At 43.5% G+C, this 22,363-nt stretch overlaps 1 protein-coding gene across 7 annotated transcripts in view; it reads right to left on the bottom strand.

Moving 5' to 3' along the window:
- PLEKHG7 (pleckstrin homology and RhoGEF domain containing G7) overlaps positions 1–22,363 on the bottom strand; it is a 58,783-nt gene that overhangs the window by 10,191 nt on the left and 26,229 nt on the right. For 4 of the 7 annotated variants that reach the window (XM_045202827.3, XM_045202896.3, XM_053920959.2 and 1 more), the window contains 8 exons: positions 21,871–21,969; positions 21,022–21,165; positions 17,697–17,792; positions 17,024–17,125; positions 13,755–13,868; positions 5,591–5,765; positions 3,951–4,066; positions 3,512–3,605 (listed from right to left, as the gene is read on the bottom strand). In XM_045202827.3, the coding sequence (XP_045058762.2) occupies positions 3,512–3,605; positions 3,951–4,066; positions 5,591–5,765; positions 13,755–13,868; positions 17,024–17,125; positions 17,697–17,792; positions 21,022–21,165; positions 21,871–21,969 (940 nt within the window). The remainder of the gene's footprint in view (positions 1–3,511; positions 3,606–3,950; positions 4,067–5,590; positions 5,766–13,754; positions 13,869–17,023; positions 17,126–17,696; positions 17,793–21,021; positions 21,166–21,870; positions 21,970–22,363) is intronic. The other 3 variants (XM_045202935.3, XM_024558958.4, XM_045202967.3) reach the window with 2 other exon arrangements.

Here is a 22,363-nt window from a genome sequence, read left to right as displayed (position 1 = left end):
TATTTATATTATTCTGGAAGTCTTTCTCATATACTTTTATCCCTAGAAACTAGGTGACTAAGGTTAAATTATTAGATAAAATATTTAGAATTCATTTCCATTTCCTCCCCTTCTTTAAGTTTAAGGGGAAGATTCTTTCCATATTTGCATAGAAGAGAAATTAGATATTTTATTCAATTTTGAATTGTCCTTGAATATTGTTAAAAAATTATATTCCATCACTCTAAAACATTTTATTCCAAATCAGGCTATAGCAAAGACTGCTGATTGTCCCTCAGAAAAAATTCCCCTTCTTTTGTAGTAAAGGAATTTCTGAGTGTTAGTGGGTATGTGTTCACTGCAAATAAATATGACATCTACCAGCCTCCTTGTAGCTGAATATGACCGAGTGACTGCATTCTGACCAATGGAATATGAGCAAAAGTGTGCAACTTGTGAGTCAGCCTTAAATAGCCAGGCTCTGCCTGTGTGTTCCCTTTCCCCTCCCACCAGCTAGATACCCTGGTGACTCCTCCAGGACCACAGAGAAGAAAGCAACACCCCAGGGACGACAGAATAAAGACACCAGTGAGACCTGGGTCCCCAATCACACCATGGAGGAAAGCTGTCACAGAGCTCTGGATCTCATACAAGACAGAAATAAACTTGTTCTCTTAAGCGTTTATTATCTCTCTCCGTCTACCGTGGCTGAACACGTATCTGAACTAAAGCAAGCATAGCACCAGGAATGATACACTGGACGACGTCAGACCTGTTAATTGTTGTTTTCCCACCCTGTGCTATTCATGTATAAATTGGGTTGATGATCATTGTCAAAATGAATTAGCTTTTTTCTCTTGCTAACTTTACGTACTTCATTTTAACAAGCAGGCAGTGAGCATCTGCTAGGTCCTACAGTTTATTCTAGGAAATGATGATGATTTTGGCTATTTAGCGAGGCCCTCGTGTCCCGCCAAGCAGTGACCGCCGACCGTGCATCAGTGTTTCAGACAGAATCTCTGCCTTCGAGGAGTTTGAATTCTACTGAGAGCAGACACATCACAAATAGGTAAACAAGATTTAAAATAAGATAACTCAACCTGACAGCACTAAACAGCAGACTCGGTAATATAAAAGAGCGTGACTAAGGGGGAAGATTGTAAGCATGAATCAGTCTGTTCACGTTTGTTACTCGAGGACCTAGAGGCTATGGCAGCCAGGGAAACACTTTCACTGAATTGTTTCGTGAGACTTGATTAGTGAACACTGTGACCCTGAAATTCTCCGTTAAGTGCTGCACAGCCAGATCCGAGACTCGCAAGTGTCCGCAGCTCTGTGTCGACTGCGTCTTTATCTTTTCTCACAGAGCCTGGACTGTGGCTCTCACTGCACTGTTCGGGAGCCGAGCAGCATCACGGACTCGCTCCAGCTGGGCAGCAGCTCGAACGACACGTGTTCTTTAGCAATGCAGCTGCCAGACGATCGTATTTGTCTGCACCTCACTCATTTTTCTATTTAGAAATGCCGTCTATGGGGCAAAGCACGTTTGTGAAGGGTACACTGGCTTGACTTCCACTGGGAAGTTGGTCATGCTCCAAAAGTTATGAAAACTTGTACTTTCTGGGGATAAGAAAATACACTTATTTGGTTACAACAGTACAGATTTTAAAGCTGAAAGATATTTGGGAACAAAATTTATATGTTAGGTATCATCATCATCGTCGTCATCATTATCACCCTCATCACCATCATCACCATCAATGTTTACAGAAGAGATGAAGGCAATTTAAACAATTTTACCCAAAATGGTTTGGATCTGCTGATTCTTGGCCCACTGCTTTTCCCATTCCAGGTGGTGTCCTGTTTATTCCACTACTATCACCCCCAGCCCCACCCCATCTCTGTGAAACTCTGAGTCGAAGTCCCAGCGACCTTAAACTTGACATGTTACCGCTACTGCATGGTGTCTCCTCTCTGATGGAATCTGACGAACACAGCACGTGCCATTAGACAAGTGCCTGGTGTTGGCGACATGCTTGTGGCTCATCCTCACTCTACTACATTCGACTCTACAAGAAACTTGTTCGGAAAGTTGGGTCTATTTGTAAAGACTCCTTCTTAGGCCAGCCTCCCACCCGCACTTCTGTGACAAGCACCCCGATGCCGTGTGACTCGGGGATGCACATCTAACATAGCTTTTCACTGAGAGATGGTCACTGTCATGTTCATCCAACTTCCACCCGGCTTCTCAGCCCACCCTAACACTGCTGCCCTGACCTGTTCCCTCTGCCTCCCTCAGTGTGGTCGACCACCTTCCAGGCACATAGATTGGGACACTTGAAGTCATCCACTCATTTCCTCTTCAACTATTTTTACCAATCATGGGTCCTCCTATTTTTGCCTTTGAAATATCTCTTACATGTATCCTTTCCTATCCACGTGCATTTCTACCATTTTAGGATAGGCCAGCACATCTCAGTGTTGGAAAATTGGTAGATAAAGGGAAGGGGTGAACCAAAATCTCTGATAATTCCAGGTGGAAACCAACTTTGAAGGGAAAGGCATATGTCTGAACACAAAGCTGTGTTTTGCTTCATTATTTTGATTTGACTTTGCCACAATACACAATTGCATGACACACTGGAAAGAGAAAATGTCTGAAAAAGCCCTTTGATCTAAAATGTCGGGCATGTCTACCTTCCCCAACTGGTAGGTGCCGGGGGAGAGGGGTGTACATCCTAATCTCACATCTAGGGCTAAACTACAGCAGATTCTCCACAAATGTGTATAGCATACAGATTTACTGCCTGGCACTCCCCACCAGACCTCATGCCGCCACAAATAGGCAACCTCACACCCCACAGGTCTTCTCACTCAGTAGGTGCCCCATTGAGATTTTGTGCAGAAACAAATAAATGAAGGATTGCAAATCCTGTGGGAGGTGCTTCCTCCTGTCCTTCCAGCGACCTCCGTCTTTCCATCTCCCCAAGCCCACCTGCAGGCCCATGGGCCACGTGAAGCCTTCCCTGGGTACTCGAGCTTCATAGTCTCTCTTCTTTTCTGAACTCACCCCGCAGGCCTGCTCAGCTAGTTGGGAAGTACAGCTTTATCCGCCCGTGCTACCTACCCAGTACAACACGTGTTACAAAACAGGTTCTCAGGCAACACCGACAGGGTGATTGCCCAGCTCACTGGGGGAGTAAAATGATGGTAACAGCTGACACGGAGTGTTTATTATATTCCCAACCTTGAGTTAAGATCTTCATATGATGATTTCACTTTAACAACAATCTTATGAGATACATATAGTCATCCCATTTTACAGAGAGCCAGTGAAGGGCGCCTAGCTAGTTACGTTGTGAAGTCTTTGATCAAGCCAGCACCTGTGTGAGTCCATAGCCCGTTCTCTGACTCACATCTTCCATGGCCTTGGCCATGGACAAACACAACTCTTCACACTCCTTAATTAGCAACAGTTGGACAAGTTACATGGTAGCAAAGATGTGGGTGTTTTAAAGAAAAAGTTATTTACCTGCAAGGGTTAATTTTCCCTCATAGAGAAGGTGTCTGCTGGTTGGCGACAGGACGTTTTCTGCCATATGTTCTTTAAAAATGTGCTTCAGGCACTTGTGAAACAGGGGAGAAAATCAAAGAGAGGTTGTTAGTGGTTGGAAGAAAACATGTTTCTGGAGCTGAGGCAATGCACTCTGTCTACAAAGTTTAAGACATTTAGAAATGTCAGTACATGGACACGGGAATGGGAAAGAAGGAGAAAATCTCTCAGAAGGACCACCCCGAGAATGGCAGGATGGCGTCAGCCTCCCCGCATACAAACGATCCCATGTGGATGAAGGCTGGACTTCTTGCTCATAAAACTAGATTTAATACTCAAGTGGACAGCTGGGGACTTTGTTAGACGAATGTATTCTAACCGAATGGCAAACTTAAGTCCTAATGGACCATTTCTTTACCTCTGGAATGAAAAACCTTTTATCTCTATCCCACAGTGGGGGCCACACTATAATCTCCTGTAGATGTCTAAATTTTTGAAAATTGTCAAGCCACTTCACTTTTCCTTCAAGATCCCCTGAAAGACAAGATACATTCAATATACTTTTAAATTTATGTGACATTACAGCATACATTTTAACTAAGAAGTACCATAATAATTTAGAGACACTGCCCCTGGAGGCAAACCATATCTGAGGGTCATTGAACATATTGCTTGTAGTTTAAATGCCTTAGAAAAACTCACTAATTTGAAATCAGCCTCTTGCCGAGGAAAATGAAGCTTAAGTAATTTAATTCAATAAGTTGGAAATATATTGTGCATTTTAATTTAAATAATACAAATAAAGTCTCTGGTAGCTTTCTCTATTCCCCTATTCCACATAGTCTGTAATTAGACGAAGATAAAAAATCAGACTAACAAGGGCAAACATATTTTTTGTCCTAATTATAAAACATGCATTTGCTTAATGATAAGGATAATTATTTCTCTTCGGTAAAAACCGATTTTTTCTTTCGAAGGTTTGTATTAACTTTCCAACATTTTCTAATACCATTGTTATGGAGGTTTTGAAGTGGTTTGGGAGAACGTGGAGGGCCAATCCCAGGCCCACAGAATCACATGGTTAGGGGATCCTTGAGAATTCACTATCTTTAAGCTCATAGACTTAAAGTAAGGCCACAGGGACCAGTTCTGCCAACAATTAAAATCCGCATTTTACTGAGAAATCTCCAGAAGAGACGCTATTATCTCCTTCACCAAGCTATCAAAAGGAGTAATAATCTGCAAAATTACTTTAAAAGTTTTTAAAAGTCTGTTTTTAAATGAAGTTTTGTTTTACTCACTTGATAAGCTTAATTATAGTTCCTTGGTTCCTTTTAGAATTTGCACAAAAAATTTTAAAAAAGGAAAAACTCCCATTGAAAGGCCATTTTACATTTAAACTTGGAGAAATAAAAATATGTCACTTCTGAGCAACTGATAATCGTAATTTTGAATTGCTCCCTTTTGATACTCCCAGGAAATCTTGGTTTATGGAGCATATATCATGGACTTCTTTATTTGAGTTTAATTATACAGAGCTATACAAATAAACTTAAGTCATCAAAGGGCTTGTTCTGTTCCCATTCCGAAATTTCAGTCCTAAGGATTGCAATTGGCATTATTTTTAGATTGGCCCTGGATTTCAGTGACCTAAAAAGTAGTGAACAGTAATTTATCGGTCGGAAAGGCCTCCCGTGGTGTTTGTTCCCATTTGCGTTGTTTGGGCTCCGGATAGATGTTAAAAACAAAGGCTGCCATCATTTGGGAAGTAGAACTTTTCCTGCCTGGACTCACACGTGAAAGCCTTGGAGACAGCCACGTCCTGCGTACACTTGCTGGTAGAGTTCCCGCAGGGCTCGCCAGGATGTGACTGGGGCCCATTGTTTTGTGTGTGTTTGACTTCCCAGAGCCATGACCTCAAGTCAGTGGAACTGCCTTCTAGGATGAAGCCCAGACCGTTCCCAGGAGCCGAGCCTCCGACCCGACCACGCCCCCTTCCCCCGAACTCTTGGATTAAGCTTCCACTGGAGCTCTGGGTCACCTGTCCCAGGGACTTACGGATTGACTTTTCCACCTTTTCCTGGATGGAGTAAATCATGATTTTCTCAGTAGAGTCTGTACTTCTTTTCCAGATATTCTTCAGCAACAAGGGGTATCGAGTCAGCCTGTGTAGTGGAGCCACGAGCAGCTCAGGCAGGTGAAGCCGTCTGCACTGCTCATTTTGCTCGCACCACTGGGGAAGGCGAAAGCAGACATAATCAGAATAGCACTTTCACCAACACCCTGGGAAGCCAGGATATGCGAAACTCAGAGATTTTACTTAGGAACCACACCATGCAACTGTGAGCTTGTTGGAGGAGTTTAAGAGCCACAGAGTAGATTTTGCATTTGAAAATTCTGTATTAAAGTGTCTTTAGCAAATTCAGGGTCTGAAATGGGGTTTGTAAATGTGGTTCAGAAGTGTTATTAAATGTTACTGACTAACGTTATTACTTTCTAATTAAAGAAATGAGAGAATCCTCCTTTGGCCATCTTGCCTTCCCAGTAATGGTGATGAAGGCAGCACTTGGCATTACGTGTAACATCACCTCTCAATCCTCCTGAATGGGGAGAGTTGTCAAGATGGAGAGACACAGGAAAAGTTTAAAGTTTCTTAAATCCCCTAGAGAATACATGTTCCCTCCGTGGCAGTGATAAGATGTATTAATATATGGGTTCCTGCCTTGTTTACCCTTCTTACTTATGAGTTCACTTGGCCGGTTGGCTTCTGCTTCTCCCTGGCCCCCCGCAGTGAATTTCTGGTTTTGCCAGCTCCGTTCCCATCCTCATTGTGAGGCACAGTTAAGAGGATTGAGAACCAACACTTGCAGGGAAAAGGCAGGAGTTTTGCTCGATGGATCAGTTCCTTGACTTTCTTTTCTTGGAGGCAATCAAGGTAATATGAGAAAATGAAAATAGGAGTCAAAGAGGCTAAATTGGGCTACATGCTATAGGGAAAAGAGGCCGAGGAAAGGGATAAAGACACAGACCATTTTCAATGGAGAGAGTTTGATGAAGAGGCAGCTGCAGGGTGTGCAAAGCACTGGGGAAGCAGCAGAAGGAATTAGAGTAAGTACTGCTATGGGTTGCACATGGGATTTCCATAAATGGCATTTGAGAAATGCAAATAAACATGAGAATAGTTCAGAAGTTTGTTTCATTTGCTGTATTGTTTCTTTAACTGTGATGCAGTCTTGAACCTGAGGGGACCCAGCTTTTATGCAGGTAACACATGACATGTGGAATCAGGTCTCCGGCTTCTATGCATGTAGGCAGATCAAAAATATTACTAGGAGGTGTGTTTTTCTTCTTCGCTTCTCCCACCTACTCCTCGCTCACACCTTAGTTCAGCTCTGAAGGGGTCCTGCCCTTACACTAAGTATTTTTCTCACTGTGGCCTGCCAATTTTTTGTCATTGTTGTTGTTCATGCTCAGACCAGGGCCACGTTATTGCCTCTGCCTTATGGCCCAGACCCTTCACAGCCAGCTCCAGGTGTACCCTCCGGAACACTCTCTCTGCTTTCATACATCTTCATGCCCAGGTGTCGGCCCTTGCATTTTGGAACTCTAGGCACAATTGGCTCAAACCCTCACCAAGTCCAAAGTCCTCCCTTAGATATTTACAAACTCACTGAGAAAATGAGATTTCAACGGCTTCCTCTGGTCCCTGGACTCCTGCTTACATACACACTGTCTTCCCTGAACAGTGTGGGCCAACTGATGCCAAACTTAGCCCCCTGGCTGGTTTCCTATGCTGGTTTCCACTGTAGTTCCACTCACGCCAAATGTTTTTACGAGTGAACATATTTATTTTACTGAAGATTTGCGATTGTGGGGAGGGGTCAAATACATAGCTCACAATACCTCCTCCCCATTCTGATTGCATTCTCATTTTCTTCTTCGGAAAGAGAATTCTTCCTCTCGCTTTCCCCCTCCAACTCCCAGCCTCACGCTTAGCAATTTGCACTTGTCTTTTGTAGCTTGACCATGTCCTGGAGTGTTTTACCCTCTCTGACTAGGAATTTTATCAAAGTATTTCTTCTGAAAGCATCCAGGGCTCTTCCGCACAGAAAGTCTGCTGGACACGATCTTTTCTACTCCCGTACGTAAGAGACAGGTCAGGAAAGTGAGCACAGGAGTGCATGGGAGGGGTTTGGGGAAGGTGGACCAGCTCAAGGAACCAGGCTTCAAGACTTTCTGTGGCACCAACTTCCCTTCTCCATTCTTCAGATCCCTCTTAGTGGGAGGTACTAGATCATCTCCGAGTTCTCATCTGGCTCAGAATGGCTGGGATTCTCATTGATGTTGGAAGGAATGGAGAAGATCACAGGAATTGCAGTTGTGGAAAGGTCAGGGTGGTAAGGAGTAGAAAGAAGAGTTGTGGGGAGGCCTCAGTCTGTGGCCTGAGTGGCTGATTTCCACGTTGACTCACTGGCAGCAGCATTTCAGCTCTGGTACCTGGGAACTCCAGTAACTGATTTCTCAGAAACAGTTAGGTATTTCCTCAAAACACAGCCCTGGCCACTGCTCCAAATTTTTATGCCACAGAAAACAGCTCTGGCTGCCAGCACCCAGAGGAAATGTGAAAACATCCAATCTACCCCAGATATCAATCAGGCAAGAAGCACCAGTGGTAAATAATTGAGACAAAGATCCAGGCAGGGATAGTGGAAGCTTTTAGTGTTTCAGAAGGCCTCAGAAGAGAGAAAGGAGATACTTGATGATTCTAAAAGTAGATACAAGTTTTTCTTTCATTTCTCTATTGCCTTTATTTTTCAGATCCATTACGGGGAAAAAAGATCATCTCAGTCAAGAGAGATTGGACATAAAAGGCTTTTTTATGGATAGGTATAGATCAATGGAGGATGTTTCTGTTTCATAATATACAGCCACTGAGTTTAGGGCAACAGTAAAAGGAATTCAGGGGCCCATATAAAAGCATTCTCCTCATAAGTCTGTCTTGGTGGTGTGCAACATTGGTCTGGGGAAGCCAGCACTCTTGGAATTTGGGGAAATTTATGTAAGCTCTCTAAACCTCATCTATGAAATGTGGACAAGAAGAATAACTACCTCAGCAGCTTGGTGAGAGATTTTTAACGAGATAATTCATACCGAGTGCCCAGAACCATGCCTTGCACGTTTTGAACACTCAGTCCAAGATAGGTAGAGCTCTTAGTGATTGTTAGCAGTACCCCACAAAGAGACCTGGTACAAAGTTCCAGTCTCCTTCTCTGCATCTCCTTTGCTGAAAGAGCAGGGAAAATTCCACTCCCATCGATGTGCACTAACATCATGTACAGACATAAAGCCCAGCCTCACGTGATGTGGAGGTAAATTCATCCCAGTGCATCAATAGCCCAATTCCACGTAGCCCATAACATGGCACGGACAGATTTTAGCTCTCCAACAACATTGCTTACGTCAGCACATAGTAGGGAAATGAATGTCAGCTCCATATAGGTCTGATTGAATCCTGCCTTTGCCCCCAACAACCGTATCTTCAGCTGGTTGCCTAATTTGTTTGAGCTCTTGAAAAATGCGGAAGGACTTCCAGTCAAGATGGCAGCATAGGTAGACATGGCTCACTTCTTTGCACAACCACATAAAAATGACAGTTAAAACATAGAACAACCATCACTCAGAAAAGTCAGAAATTGAGCTGAATGGAAGTCTGACAACTACAGAATTAAAGAAACCACATCCATCCAGACCTATAAGCGGGGTATATATATGGAAAGGGTTGGTCCCACACACACATGGATAAAAATTCAGGAGGAATATCTTGGGAGTGAGAAGTCCCAGACCCATACCAGGACCCCCAGCCCAGGATTCCAGTGCTAGGAAAGTAAGTCCCCACAACTTCTGGCTGCAAAACCCAGCAGGGTTTGAGTTGGTGAAAGAAACTTCTAGAGCCCCAAGCAGTTCTTCTTAAAGAACCTACACATGGACCCACCTACTCAGACTCACTGCCTCTGGGCTACAGTGCTGGGGTAGCAGCTTGAAAGGCACCAGTGGCATACGGAGAGAAACTGAAGTGTCTGGCATCAAGGTGAGCAGAGACCATTGCCCCTTTGATAAACCCTCTCTCCACAGAGCCAGTAATCTGGTGCTATATCTGAGACTCCATCAACCTGGCTAACGCTGTCTGACCCGCCTTGGGAATTCCCAGAGGCTCTACCCCATCCAACTTACAGGCCCAACCAAGCATCTTTTCCATAAGAATGGCTGGTCTTGGCTCCTAAATCTTATCTAACAAGCAACAGTTGGCTTCAGTGAGCCCTAATTAGATTCACAGCTCAGCTTTGCCTGGGAATCTCCAAACCCAGCACAAGTAGCAGCCATCTCAGATTGTTTAACAGTGCAGGCAGAGTGCCCCAGGCAACACACAGGTGGGGGCTGACCTTGGCCTGCACCATCCAGTAAACCCCAGGGCCAGTGCACACAGTGGACAGCTATAGACAATGTTGGAGCACCACCACTCTGCCCCCACTCAGCTGATCCTCCACAGAGGGTGAAGGTTGGTGATCAGAGGTCACAGCTAGTCCTCGGAGCTAACTGGCCTAAGTCATTCCCTTTGATCTGTCAACAGCAACCATAGCTCAACTACAAGAGGAGGGTGTACTCAGCCCATATGAAGGGTGCACCTCGAGTACTCAGCTGGGGCGATGGGGAGGCTGTGCCACTGGACCCTACAGGACACCTACTACATTAGGCCGTCTACCAAGACACGGCGTCAAAGCAGCTCCACCTAATACATAGAAACAAACACAGGGAGGATGCCAAAATGAGGAGATGAAGAATCATGGTCCAAATGAAAGAACAGATCAAAACTCCAGAAAAAGAGCTAAATAAAATAGAGATAAGCAATCTATCAGATGCAGAGTTCAAAACACTGTTCATAAGGGTGCTCAAGGAACTTAGTGAGGAGCTCAGCAGCATAAAAAAGACCAGTCAGAAACAAAGGATATACTAATTGAAATAAAGAACAATTTACATGGTAACAACAGTAGAGTGGATGAAGCTGAGAATCAAATCAATGATTTGGAACATAATGAAGCAAATATAACCACGCAGAACAAGAAGAAGAAAAAAGAATCCAAAAATATTAGGACAATATAAACAGCCTCTGGGACAACTTCAAGAGGTCCAATATTTGCATCATAGAGGTGCAAGAAGGAGAAGAGAAAGAAATTGGAGATCTATCTGAAAAAATAGTGAAAGAAATCTTCCCTAATTTGGTGAGGAAATAGACATCTAAGTCCAAGAAGTGCAGAGAGTCCCAGACAAGATGGAAGCAAGAGGCCCACTCCCAGACACGTCATACATAAAAGGCCAAAGGTTGAAGATAAAGACAGACTCTTAAAAGTGATGAGGAACTCAAATGTTGGAAAAATTTTAGTTTCAGGTAACAGCTAATAAGCTAAGTAATCGATGTATGTTAAAAGCTTTGTTTCAGGAACTGAAGGTATGAGCATCTTGACTCCAGGGGACCATAAGCAGTTCCACCTTTGAGCCTCAGGAGGGCTGCAAGCAATCCAGATGGTATCTGAGCCATTGTGCTCCAGGGTGAGATGACCACTGCCCAGGGCACAGATAAAGACCACTGCCCAGGACACAGATGAAAGAATGCTGCAGCTTTTTATCTGATTAACTTTTTCCCTGAATTCCAAACCCTTCACCTACCCTTTTCTTCTCCTTATAAAAAGGATCAGTTTAGGGTACAAACCCACCATCTTCTCAGATTGCCAGCCATCTGAATACAGCTCCCATAAAGATTCAATCCCTGTCTCTGCTTATTGGGTCTGGTAGGTGACAGGTGGCAACGAACACTAGCTTTTCTGGTTTCAAAAGCAGCAAGAGAAAAGAAGTTAGTTACCAGACGATTGCCAGATGGGAGCGGGGTAGGGAGAATGGGTGAAGGGGTGAGGGCATTAAGGAGTACAAATAAGTAGTTACAGAATAGCCATGCGGATGTAAAGTACAGCACGGAGAAGCCAGAGAACTTATATGCATGACCTGTGGATATGAACAATGATGGGGGGATTGCCTGAGGGGGTGGAGTGTGCTGGGTGGAAGGAGGCAAAGGGGAAAAAATCGGGACAACTGTAATAGCATAATCAGTAAAATATAATTTAAAAAACAAAAAAAGGGGATAATATCACATTCCTCAGGGTTACTGTGTAGACAAAGTGACCATAGGTGACCAGCAAGCAATGCAGTGGCTGGCCATAGCAAGAGCTTGAAAACCAGTCACCTTTATTATTATTATTATTATTACTGATTGTACATTACAAATATTATGTTATAACTAGTATGTTATAATTATATTTATTAGATATTGTAATCAAATTATTATTAATGATCTGTGATGATGCTTTTGTTCTATACTATGCGGCTGTGGAAGGTAGATTCACCTTAATTCCTCCAAAGCCTCTCCTGATCCCTCACCTTTGTTTCATGATGCTAACGGTTCCCACGTGATGGAAAATAGCCCTGAAGAGCTGTGAATAAGTTTTGGTGGAAAGAGCATTTGTTTTTTGCACCTGAAGTCCTTTATCCAGTTTTTTTTTTTGCCAACTATTTGCCATGTGGCCTTGCAAAAGTCATAGAACTTCTCTGAGCCTCAGGGACACCTGGGGACACTGCAATCAACTTCATAGTTTTGTGCTAAGGGGTAGCGAGAGGATTGATAAAGTGCCTGGAACGCACTGTGCGTTAAAACAGTATTGTGTGTTACCGTTCAGCATTGCATCCTCTGCGTCGTTTCCCTGAGTATCTTGGGATGCGATGCATATTTCATATAAAAATGTAAACTACCCGTCTATGTCACAACTGATACGAGATTTTTTACAGTTATTTGAAAATGGTCCTGGCTGGTGTGGCTTAATGGATTGAGTGCTGACCTGTGAACCAAAGGATTGCCGGTTCGATTCCCAGTCAGAACACATGCCTGGATTGGGGGCCAGGTCCTCAGTGGGGGGCATGCGAGAGGCAACCACACATGGAAGTTTTTCTACCTCTCTTTCTCCCTCCTGTCCCCTGTCTAAAAATAAAATGAATAAAAAAAAAAAAAAAAAAACTGGTGGCTGAGCCTTGCTGAATTCATCTTTGCCCCGGCTTGAAAGAGACAGGAACTGGATTTCCCCCAGTTTGGGGGCCAGGCTGGGAGTCTGACCCAGCTTCTAGGGAAAGCTTTTGAAACAGGATGATTCATACACTGGAAATCTAATGAGATTTCAGTTTTTAGTGCGAGTAGCAAAGAAAACACTGAAAGTTTGAGGCTACAAAAATAGGATCAAGTCTCTTCCTCAAGCCTGTTCCTCCTTTCTCAGCCACACCACACCCAGGCTTCCTGGTGTATCCGGGCCACAGGTGCACGATTCCCAGCTAAGTCTGGGAACCGTGGCAGCCTTTCCTCCCACGCCTCTGAGGTGATCCTCTGCCAGCGGCTTTTTGCAGCTGCAGGAAGAGCTGTTTTCTGAAAAGGCTTGGACTATTTTCTCTGGGTCACACAAAAGGGCTCTGGCATAACACTGAAAAGGTACAGTTCATACCAAAGAAATGTCAAGTGGGCTCAAAGGAACTGGAGAAGTCAAGGAAAACCCTTCCCATGTCAACCTATTAGCAAATGCTGACGGTCCCTAGCAGAAATCCTTGCTCTAGTGGTTTGGGACCCATAGCTGCCACGTTGCACAGTTTCAGGGGCAACATTTACGTTATGCTCTATGATGTGCTCCAGGGGACACGGTTTGCACAGAATACAGTGTAAATGGTCCCCCAAATTTGTGTGCAATAGATTCTTCCTGGGACCAAATCCTCCAAGAGCCAAGCATGTAGTCACAAACAAAGCCTCAGGTCTTAGTCTAGCTTTCTCCTTACAATACACCAATTTCCTCCACAAACACACCCATGAACAGATGAAACATTTTAAAGCCTCAGCCAAAATTTCAGGAGGGACATGTGATGATAGAATGTTTCCAGATGTGCACCATTTAAAATTCCTCAGTGTGCAGTATGTATGAGGAAGGTGTATTTACGAGGAAGGCAGATTTGTAATTAAAATGTACTGTTGATAATTTATTTTTCTTCTTTCCCACTTAATTTGGGTGTAATAATCCCTAGGACCTGTTATACCCCAAAGAGTCTCAGGAAAAATATAAAAGAAAAGCAAATGGTACTTCACTTTTAAGTAAATTCCAAAGTCATCTCTGTGCTTCAGACTCTCCAGGTAAAAGACGGCGGCGGAGTAATTCAGGCAGTAGGTCTGGTGGCTCTGACAGAGGCTCCCCCGGAAATACTGCAAGAAGAGCAGAGAGCGGAGGGAGAGTGCGGACAGACTTTCTCTTCCTCTTCGCTTTCATCGCTGACTAGCGCAGGGAAAAGCGGGGGAGGCACGGTGCCCGAGCAGGAGTTAGGACTGTGTGGATGGATGGATGGAAACAGGTTGTCTTCACAATAAGCATTCTTTTTAAAAATGCTGTAAACAGTTAACTCCTCAACAAATCACCTTTTAAAAAAATCATACTTAAAGAAAATTCTAAAGGACACCTGGATTGAATTCACCTTTCTGTTCATGCTTTGTTGCGGTCTGCACTCCCTACGGCACCGGGTAAGAAACATTGCCTTTGACTTCAGGGCTTCTGTTGGCTGACGTTAAGCTTGTGTTTGGTAGTTACGTGATTAAAGTAACAACATTTAACTTCTCAACAACTTGTCCTCAAAAATACCCATAAACTTAACTCTCCTGTTGGCTTCTAAAACTGTGAAGTCAAATTTGAGGACCTCCACTCAGCGTATGTGTCTGTGTGTGGCAGTCGGGCCGAGCGCCCCCCACGACGGGCCACCATCTCTGTTAAACGTCTTTCTTGGGGATGCGTTATTCTTTTCTCGTCACCAGAGCTCTGTCTCCTTGCTGGCAGACATTCTCTTCAGGATTTCACAGTGTCTACCCAGTTGCTAAGTCTGTGTACTGCTTGACAGATTTATTGATTAACATAATAAGTAATGGGTCCCATTAATGAATTTCTAATAGTGCCATCATGTGGTGGAATTAGAGAAGGAAGACACCCTTGTTGATAGCGCTATATGTTGGAGAGAAATCAGATCCAGGCTACAAAGTCTCTAAAGCAGGTGACAGCAACAAAGGCAGACACAGTGAAAACCTAGAAAAATATTTTGTTGTAGGACAGAGGAAAAACACCATGGAGGAAAATGTCAAGTTTTGGCTGCAGCAAGAAGTAATTTGAAAGATGACGTGAATTTATTTTCGAAGGGGTGGAGGGGACATTGGTTGATAGCTTGGATATAAAGGACACCAAGAGGCTTGAGACGCTTCATTAGTAAGGAGCAACTGTGAAGACCACCTACGGTCAGGCTTAGAAGTCCGGTTCCACAGTTTATCAGCTACAGGAGCTTGGCCAAATGACCTAACCTCCCAAGGCTCAGTTCCCTTTGCAGTGACTTGCTCACATGGCTCATGCCTGAATAACACAACATGCCAGCCTTTGATCTGGGAACTGCTTATGAGGCTATATTACTGTCCATCTATTCTCCCTTCCCAGGGGGGATTATGTGGACCCCATCTGCTGAAGGTAAGCGTGGCCACGTGACTTTCTTGGCCGATGAAATATGAACAGACCTGCCATGTGCTGCTTTAGGCAGATCCTGAAGAGTCAGGGAGGGCTCTGCCCAGTCTCCTGTGTCTCTTCCATGGCAACTGGTAATGTTCCAGGTTGTGCCTGCTCCCTCAGCATGGGTCCCAGACACAGGACAGTGACAAAGTACAATAGAAGGGGAGCATGGGAGATATGGACCAAGCTACCGAGGTTTGGGGATTGTTACTCTGGTACAACCGAATCGAACCTGACAGATAAAGGACCTTTTAAATTTAGGAAAAACTCACATAACCCATCTTTGCATACCTGCAGTGCAAAGCATTCCCATGTGGGCTAGGTTATAGACCTTCCGTAAAGAGTCCATTAGCACGCCACGCTTTCGCAGGCTATGGGTGCCCTTACATGATGGAGTGAATGTCTGTGTCCCCCTCAGATTAGTGTGTGGAATCCTAACCCTCAAAGTGATGGTATGAGCAGGTGGGCCCTTCAGGGGATGTTTATTCATGAAGGTGGAGTCCTCACGAATGACATAAATGTTCTTATAAAGAGGCTCCAGAGACCTCTCTGGCCCCTTCCACCACATGAACGATACATTAAGTCTGAGACCAGAACTCGCAGCTAATCTCAGAATTCCACCCTCCAGAATCGTGAAAAATAAACGTGTTGTTTGTAGACCACCCAGTCTGTGGTATTTTGTTATGGCAGCCTGAGCAGACTAACTTATGTGTTTTAATGAGAAGTTGGTATTTCTCCAGGCTATTTACTTAAAACCTAATTTAAAACTTTTCTGACTCTAAATAAATAGAGAGAGCTCAAGACTTCAGCTACTTCCCAATACTTTACATTCTCTTGTTTTTCAAAGTATTTCTTGTTCAAATCTGTGTTCCCCATTTACGTAACGATCTCCCCACTCTATACCTAGTTTTTTCCTTGTTGTTGCTGTTAGAATACTCCTCCTTCTTTGTGTCTCACCCCAAACATCTTTACCCCGGGAAGAACTTCCTGTCTGTAACTACTTCACACCCTGCCTCAGCTAAGCTTTCCTTCATGATGTCCATGTTCTTTTTCTCCTCGGTATGGACACCAATTTGACTGTGTAATTATTCCTGTTATTAGTGAATTAATTTCTCCCCACTAGACTGAAAACGAGCAGGAATGTGGCTGGTTTTGCACATTATTGTGTATAGGGGATCAGTCCCTCACATAAGCACTTAGTAAGTGCTCCATAAATCTCAATCTATGCTTTTTAAAGTGGATTATAAGAAGTCAAATCTTGCCAAATGAGAATAGACAGAAACTGGATTTAAAAAATTAAAGTAAAAAAAATGTACAGAAGAGGCTCAAATATCTACTCAAAAAATAGATAACATTTATCAATTCAATGCTACAGGTTTTCCTTGTTTTTTCTTTTATTTGTGGAAGTCCTTTTAAAAGTGCTGATGGATTTGAAGGTTTATTATTTTTATTTTTTGTCTGGAAGACTGGCACTTTTGCTAGAAGAACAGCTGAGCCATGTCATTAGCCTACACAAACTTGCCATGAATATTGCTTTAAATTGAAGTCATTTAAAAAACAGACCTGGAAATGGCTTTTCCATGCGTGCAGATTTCTCTGTTAATAAAACCCACACAGCGGAGGTGACAATGGGAAAACAGAATCTGCAAGTTATTTTTGAAAATGTTGATTGTCAGAGAAAAGGACGGTTTTTCTGTGGGAGGGTGAGGTGGAACTTTCCCAGGAACACACAACAAAAACAAAAAGTCAAGTAGATGTTAACAACTATCCTGAAGGGGGTGAATTTATTGCAAGAAGCTGAGATCTCCTGCAAGGATTTTACCTTCGTGAGCACAGGAATGAAAGCCATGGATGGTGAGGTCTCAGAGGCATCGAAGTAGTCCTTGATGATGGCAAAAAGGCCGCTCACAAACCCAAAGCTGGTCTATGGGCAGAGCGAAAGAAAATGAGAGTTGACACCCACCCAGGGCTAAGGAATAAATAGTTAATGAACTTCACATATCATCCTACAGCTGCTTTTACATTTCAAATTTAGCCCCTGGCAAAATTCAGATTTAATTTCTTTTTCAATATATATATATATATCTTCTTATAAGTTTTCTTTTATAAATAAATTCTTTTTAGAACCTCTCTTCCTTTTTGGAGGAAAGATATTATTTGTTTATAATAGATGAGAAAAGGACATTCATTTGAGAATAAACATTTATGAAGGTTAAGGAGGTCTTAGGAATATGTTTACTTTCTTAAAGAGCCAAGAGAAAATGAAAAATACTCCTGAAGGCTGATATCTGCGATCTACTGGCAAGATGTCAATAAGTGTTTAGATGTGTTTCTTATTAACCTGATCTCCTGGCCATGAGGTTGTGTGAGGCAACAGTGCGTACCCCATACCCCAGGGTGGAATCCGGACTGCAGGGGTAGAACAGACATGCATTTTCATGACCCCTCTGGCAAATTTCGAAACGCGTCTCCTGACATCTTCTACTTTGGCTCACCTGACTTAACTCCTCCAGGTTTGCAAAAAGTCTCCATAAGTCCACGTCCAGGAGATAGTCATACGTTTGTAGATATTTTAGTGTATTCATGAAGATCTTTTAAAAAACAAATGCACATTACTTTCTGATTTTCAGTTCTGAAACTTGCCCTTTTCAAGAATATTAAACGTAAACCTCTGAGAGCAACTTCACAAGACAGTTTAGACATCATTATTTTCAAAGAATAAGCATTTTCCGAAATACGAGCGACGACATTTAAGCTCCATAGAACATATGGGAAATGAGCTCTTCTGCACGGCGTTGTTGTTGCTAACATGCTCCCTAACGCCGTCCGTGTGGAACAGGGCCTGTTCGAACGGGCTCGCTCTGCCTCCTGGAGTCAGGGAAATCTCACAGGTTCTCCTCTGCCAACAGCGCTGAGACCAAAACAACAGTCACGCTGAGTTCTCCTTTGTACCTTTCTCTGCAAAGATCCCAGTGTCTTTTACTTTCAGGAAATTAAAAATGGAGAACTAATGAGTTAATATCTGATAAGTGGTAAGATATTTAGAATTAGATAAAGGCATTAAATAGTAATGAAAGCATTAAGGGAGTCTTTATGCTATTATCACTTGATTTGATGCTTTCATATGGTGGAAGATTACAGCAAGAAAGAACTACCGTCCTCACAGATAACCCCCCTGATCCTTACAAACTAAAGAAAGATCAATTTTTTGAAATTGGAATGTTTTGCATAAATATGATGAAGCATTCAAAGGAAACAATTATCTCAAGAATTTTAAGTGTAAAAAATACTGGATTTTTAGACACCAACCTTCTCCAGTTCCATTTCCATATCACTTGATTTATGCAGCAAATGGTTCTTGAACTTGCCTCAGCATCACCTAGAGGCCTTGCTAACCCAGAGACTGGGCTCCACCCCCAGAGTTTCTGATTCAGTGGGTCCCTGATGGAGTCTGAGCACCTGCACTTCTAACAAGTTTCCAGGTATTCTGATGCTGTTGGTCCAGGGAGCGCACTTTGGGAACCACTGACTTAGTGCTTCCCCAAGTCCGTATAGTTAGTGTTGGTTGTCTGGAAGTCTGCCTCCATCCGAGCATTTAAAACATGTAACTGTAAGAAACAGAACTCATTACTGCAGATAAATTTGGAAGATTTAGAAAAAAAGTCTTTTTGCTATAAGATTCTCTGCTGCACTGAAAATTTTGCCATTCAAAAAAAAAATTGAGTACTCCAGTATATTCATTTTACTCCTTGAGTTTACTAATTATAAATTCCAATTTATAAGAACTTTGGGAAACTCACATTGATTTTGTAGGGGATAACCATGTATACCCTAAATTAACCAGGACATTGGAAAATTAATAAAACGCAAACTGTTTTTTTTTAAACAGAAAAGTTTGAAACGTTTGTGCAAGTAACGGCGGGGCAGAAAGTTCTGGGTTTTCTATTAGAGCTGGGGAAGGGGGGCTCAGGAGGTCCGTGCTCTGCAGTGAACAGCTGTTGGTTATGAGCCAGTTCAATGATCTTCTTCCTCAACCTCATCCTGGTTTTCACCTCAGTATCTACCCTTCCCCAGGCCTTGATGTGCCCTGTGGCAAGCTGACCTTACTCCCAGGGCTGGGCCTTGATGGTCTTATCAGAGTAGTCCAATCAGAATGAAATTCAAGCCTTTGCTATGAATGTGGAAAGGAGATACTGTCTCTTTCTTTCTCTCTCTTTTTCTCTCTCTCCTTCCATGGGCTTAAGGAAAACAGCCATTCGGTGACTACAGCAGACGCCAGCCACGAGGCTGATGCCTTGGAAGGCAGGAATGACAGATGGAAAAAAAATTGTCCTTGGTTTTAAGCTTCTTGATCAAACCAACCTTGAAATTTCTCCCAACTCTGTACTTCATGTGGGCCCATAAAAGCCTGGATTGCTTAAGCTAGTTTTCTGTGTTCTGATGATACACTCCTTAAGTTTTCATTTTCTCAGAGTGTCTTCGTGGTTTACGTTTTGTTGGTAGAGTACTGGGTGCTGTGACTGACAATAAACATTACTTACAGAAACTAATAACTGACATTTGTATGTCACTTGATAGATTTCGGAGAAGACTAACCTGGTGATCACAACACCCAGGTGTTATGAGACAGGCGGAAATGGTATTGTTGCCCCTCTTTCATAGCTTAGGACAGGGATCACCCCATGACAGCCTGTGTGATGAATCAGGCCTGCTACCTGTTCTCGTGAATAGTGTTTCATTGTAACACAGCTCTGCACATTGCTTGGTAAGTCGCCCACGGCTTCTTTTGCACTGCAAGGGAAGAGCTGAGTACTTGCCATGAAGACCACATGGTCTGCAAAGCCTAAAATACAGTGCGGGGCAAAGGGAGATTTACAGTTTTGAGTACATGAAACACAGAGTTTATTCATGTATTAGTATTTGTGAATTATTATATTATTTTCCATACCAACATTCCTACATTTGCCCCGCCTTGTATTTACTATCTGGACCTTTATAGAAAATGTTTGCCAATATTTGGCTTAGGAAATAGAAGATTAGACTCTTCTACAGCCACATGGCAAGTCAGAAGCAGATCCAGGACTTGAACTCAGATCTCCCTAAGTGCTTTTTTTACACAATGGTTTTTCCTGTATAAGAGAGTAGGCAGATTTCAAAACTGCTGAGGAGAGGCAAGCTTGGGAGCAATATGGATCTTCCTCCCCCCTGGTCTTGGAAGGCAATTGCTCCCTTGCTCTCCCTTGTCCAGTGGTTCTTCTACAAGGAATTCTCTCCTCGGAGCCTCACCAGGTCATGGCTGCAGCGCTGCACCCCCTCAGGGACACCTCTTACTTGGCAGACATCATGAATTTACCACGTCATCCAACCCCACCGCAATACGTGTGGATGGCTGCCCGGGAGTCTGTGCCCGTGGCCCTGCAGCTGATAGAAAGCATTCTCCTGGCGCTGTTCACCAGGGAGCAAGAACTCGGAAAGTGGAAGCTGACCAGCTCTGGAATGGGTGCCTGGGGCGTGGCTGTGAGCTCCCTGACTCCAGGCCTGTGTGAACACAGGGTGGGAGTAGGTGAGGAGATTCAGACATCAGATGGGGAGCTGGACAGTTTACTTACATCTCCTCCAATCCTGAGAGGCTATATTTAAGAAAAGAATGAAGAGACGACCAAGTAGTAGGTAAACAATAGGTAAAATTTTCTTAAGATCTCCAAAAGGTGGAGACCTCCACCCACCCCCCTAACTTTTTTCAGTGTGGAAGAGGAAAACAAATCCCCCAAAATCAAATTAATATTTTCCATCTACTGCAAAAATCAAGCCCAGCATTACCATCTTAAGAACTAATAAATGGTCCAAGAAATAAGTGCATTCACTCGTGAAAAGTTCCCACACGGCCTCTTGCTGCTTCATCAAGTCTAATTGATCAGTAGGAAGTTTTTGATGTGTTTCCACGACTTCATTCCAGGTCTTACCCTGCACACAGGAGGATAAAAGAATAAAATGTTTCTACCTCGATGGGTTGGCCTGTTCACCATTCACCCTCATGTGCACCGAGGAGAGCGAGAGCAAGCAAATGTTCCTGAAATCGTGGCTTCCTGCTCAGGCCCGCGTCCCTCTTGGTAGTGGCTCCTCAAGCCGCCCGGACCACTGTTCTCTCTGTGGGGCTTTGGGATGCGTGTCATGCATTATTTTTAGTTTAAATAAAAAGGAATTTAAATTGATGTTGTTCTGCATTATGCTTGAGAATTTCATGAGCCTTGTTCAGTTTGCTGCAAAAATATCACAAAGAATCCCCCAAACCCGGAATTGGGAGGTCTGATCCAGGCTTCCTTGCTAAAGCTTGTTGAAATTAATTACATGCAATGAGAGTTTTAAAGTTCATAGAGACTTTCGAAAAGAGTCTTGTCAAAAGCCAGTTATTTTTCAAATGAGGAAATGAGGCCCTGAGGTGAGTGAGAGGAGCCACTGTTTGCGCTTGCACAGGCCTCCCGCACCCATTACTTCAGTTACGATGAAAGGGCTGTCCTGCTGTTTCAGGGTGCGTTAGGGAGAGCAGACCTGATTCGGCCCTGCTCTGTGCTCCTCTCCCGCACTTTGCTGTTACATGAACAAAGGCAATAAATAACGACTAAACCAGGAAAAAAAGCCATGTCACTCAGTAAGCAATTTGTGAGATACCTTAAGGCTGTGGAACTCATAGGCCCTGAAGTCTGCAATCTTCACGGAGGAGAGGCAGGTTTCCAGATCAGATATATGCTTGTGTCTGTCTTTGCCCTGCTTAAAGATGGCGAGAAACAGGATTTTCAAACAGGAACTCTGCCATGACACGACTTCGGTAGCCTCAGCACCTTCCTGCTTTCATTCTCTGACATGCGTGAGAACGGACTGCACATTTTGTCTAGTAACCACTGACGGTTGAAAAGCCGTTTCCCAGCAATAGTCTGATCCACAGGCCCACAGCACGTCAAGTCTGGAGGACCGGGGCTAGTGAGGATGTCGGATCCAAACCTCTCATTTGACTACGGAAAAAAATAATAATCCAAGGCCTGGAACAGTTATGGAGTAAACAGAGGGACTCCAGGTGAGAAACCTGCGGGGTGATAGTGTGTCCTGCACAGTTCTAACTTTTCCGAGCACAGGATTATAGGACTTTAACGTCAGAAGGTACCTA

The sequence above is a fragment of the Desmodus rotundus genome, chromosome 3 (genome assembly GCF_022682495.2).
Source record: "Desmodus rotundus isolate HL8 chromosome 3, HLdesRot8A.1, whole genome shotgun sequence".
In the NCBI taxonomy this organism is placed as follows: Eukaryota; Metazoa; Chordata; class Mammalia; order Chiroptera; family Phyllostomidae; genus Desmodus; species Desmodus rotundus.
Note: the sequence above shows the minus strand (reverse complement) of the source record. Positions and strands in the feature narration are given on the sequence as shown.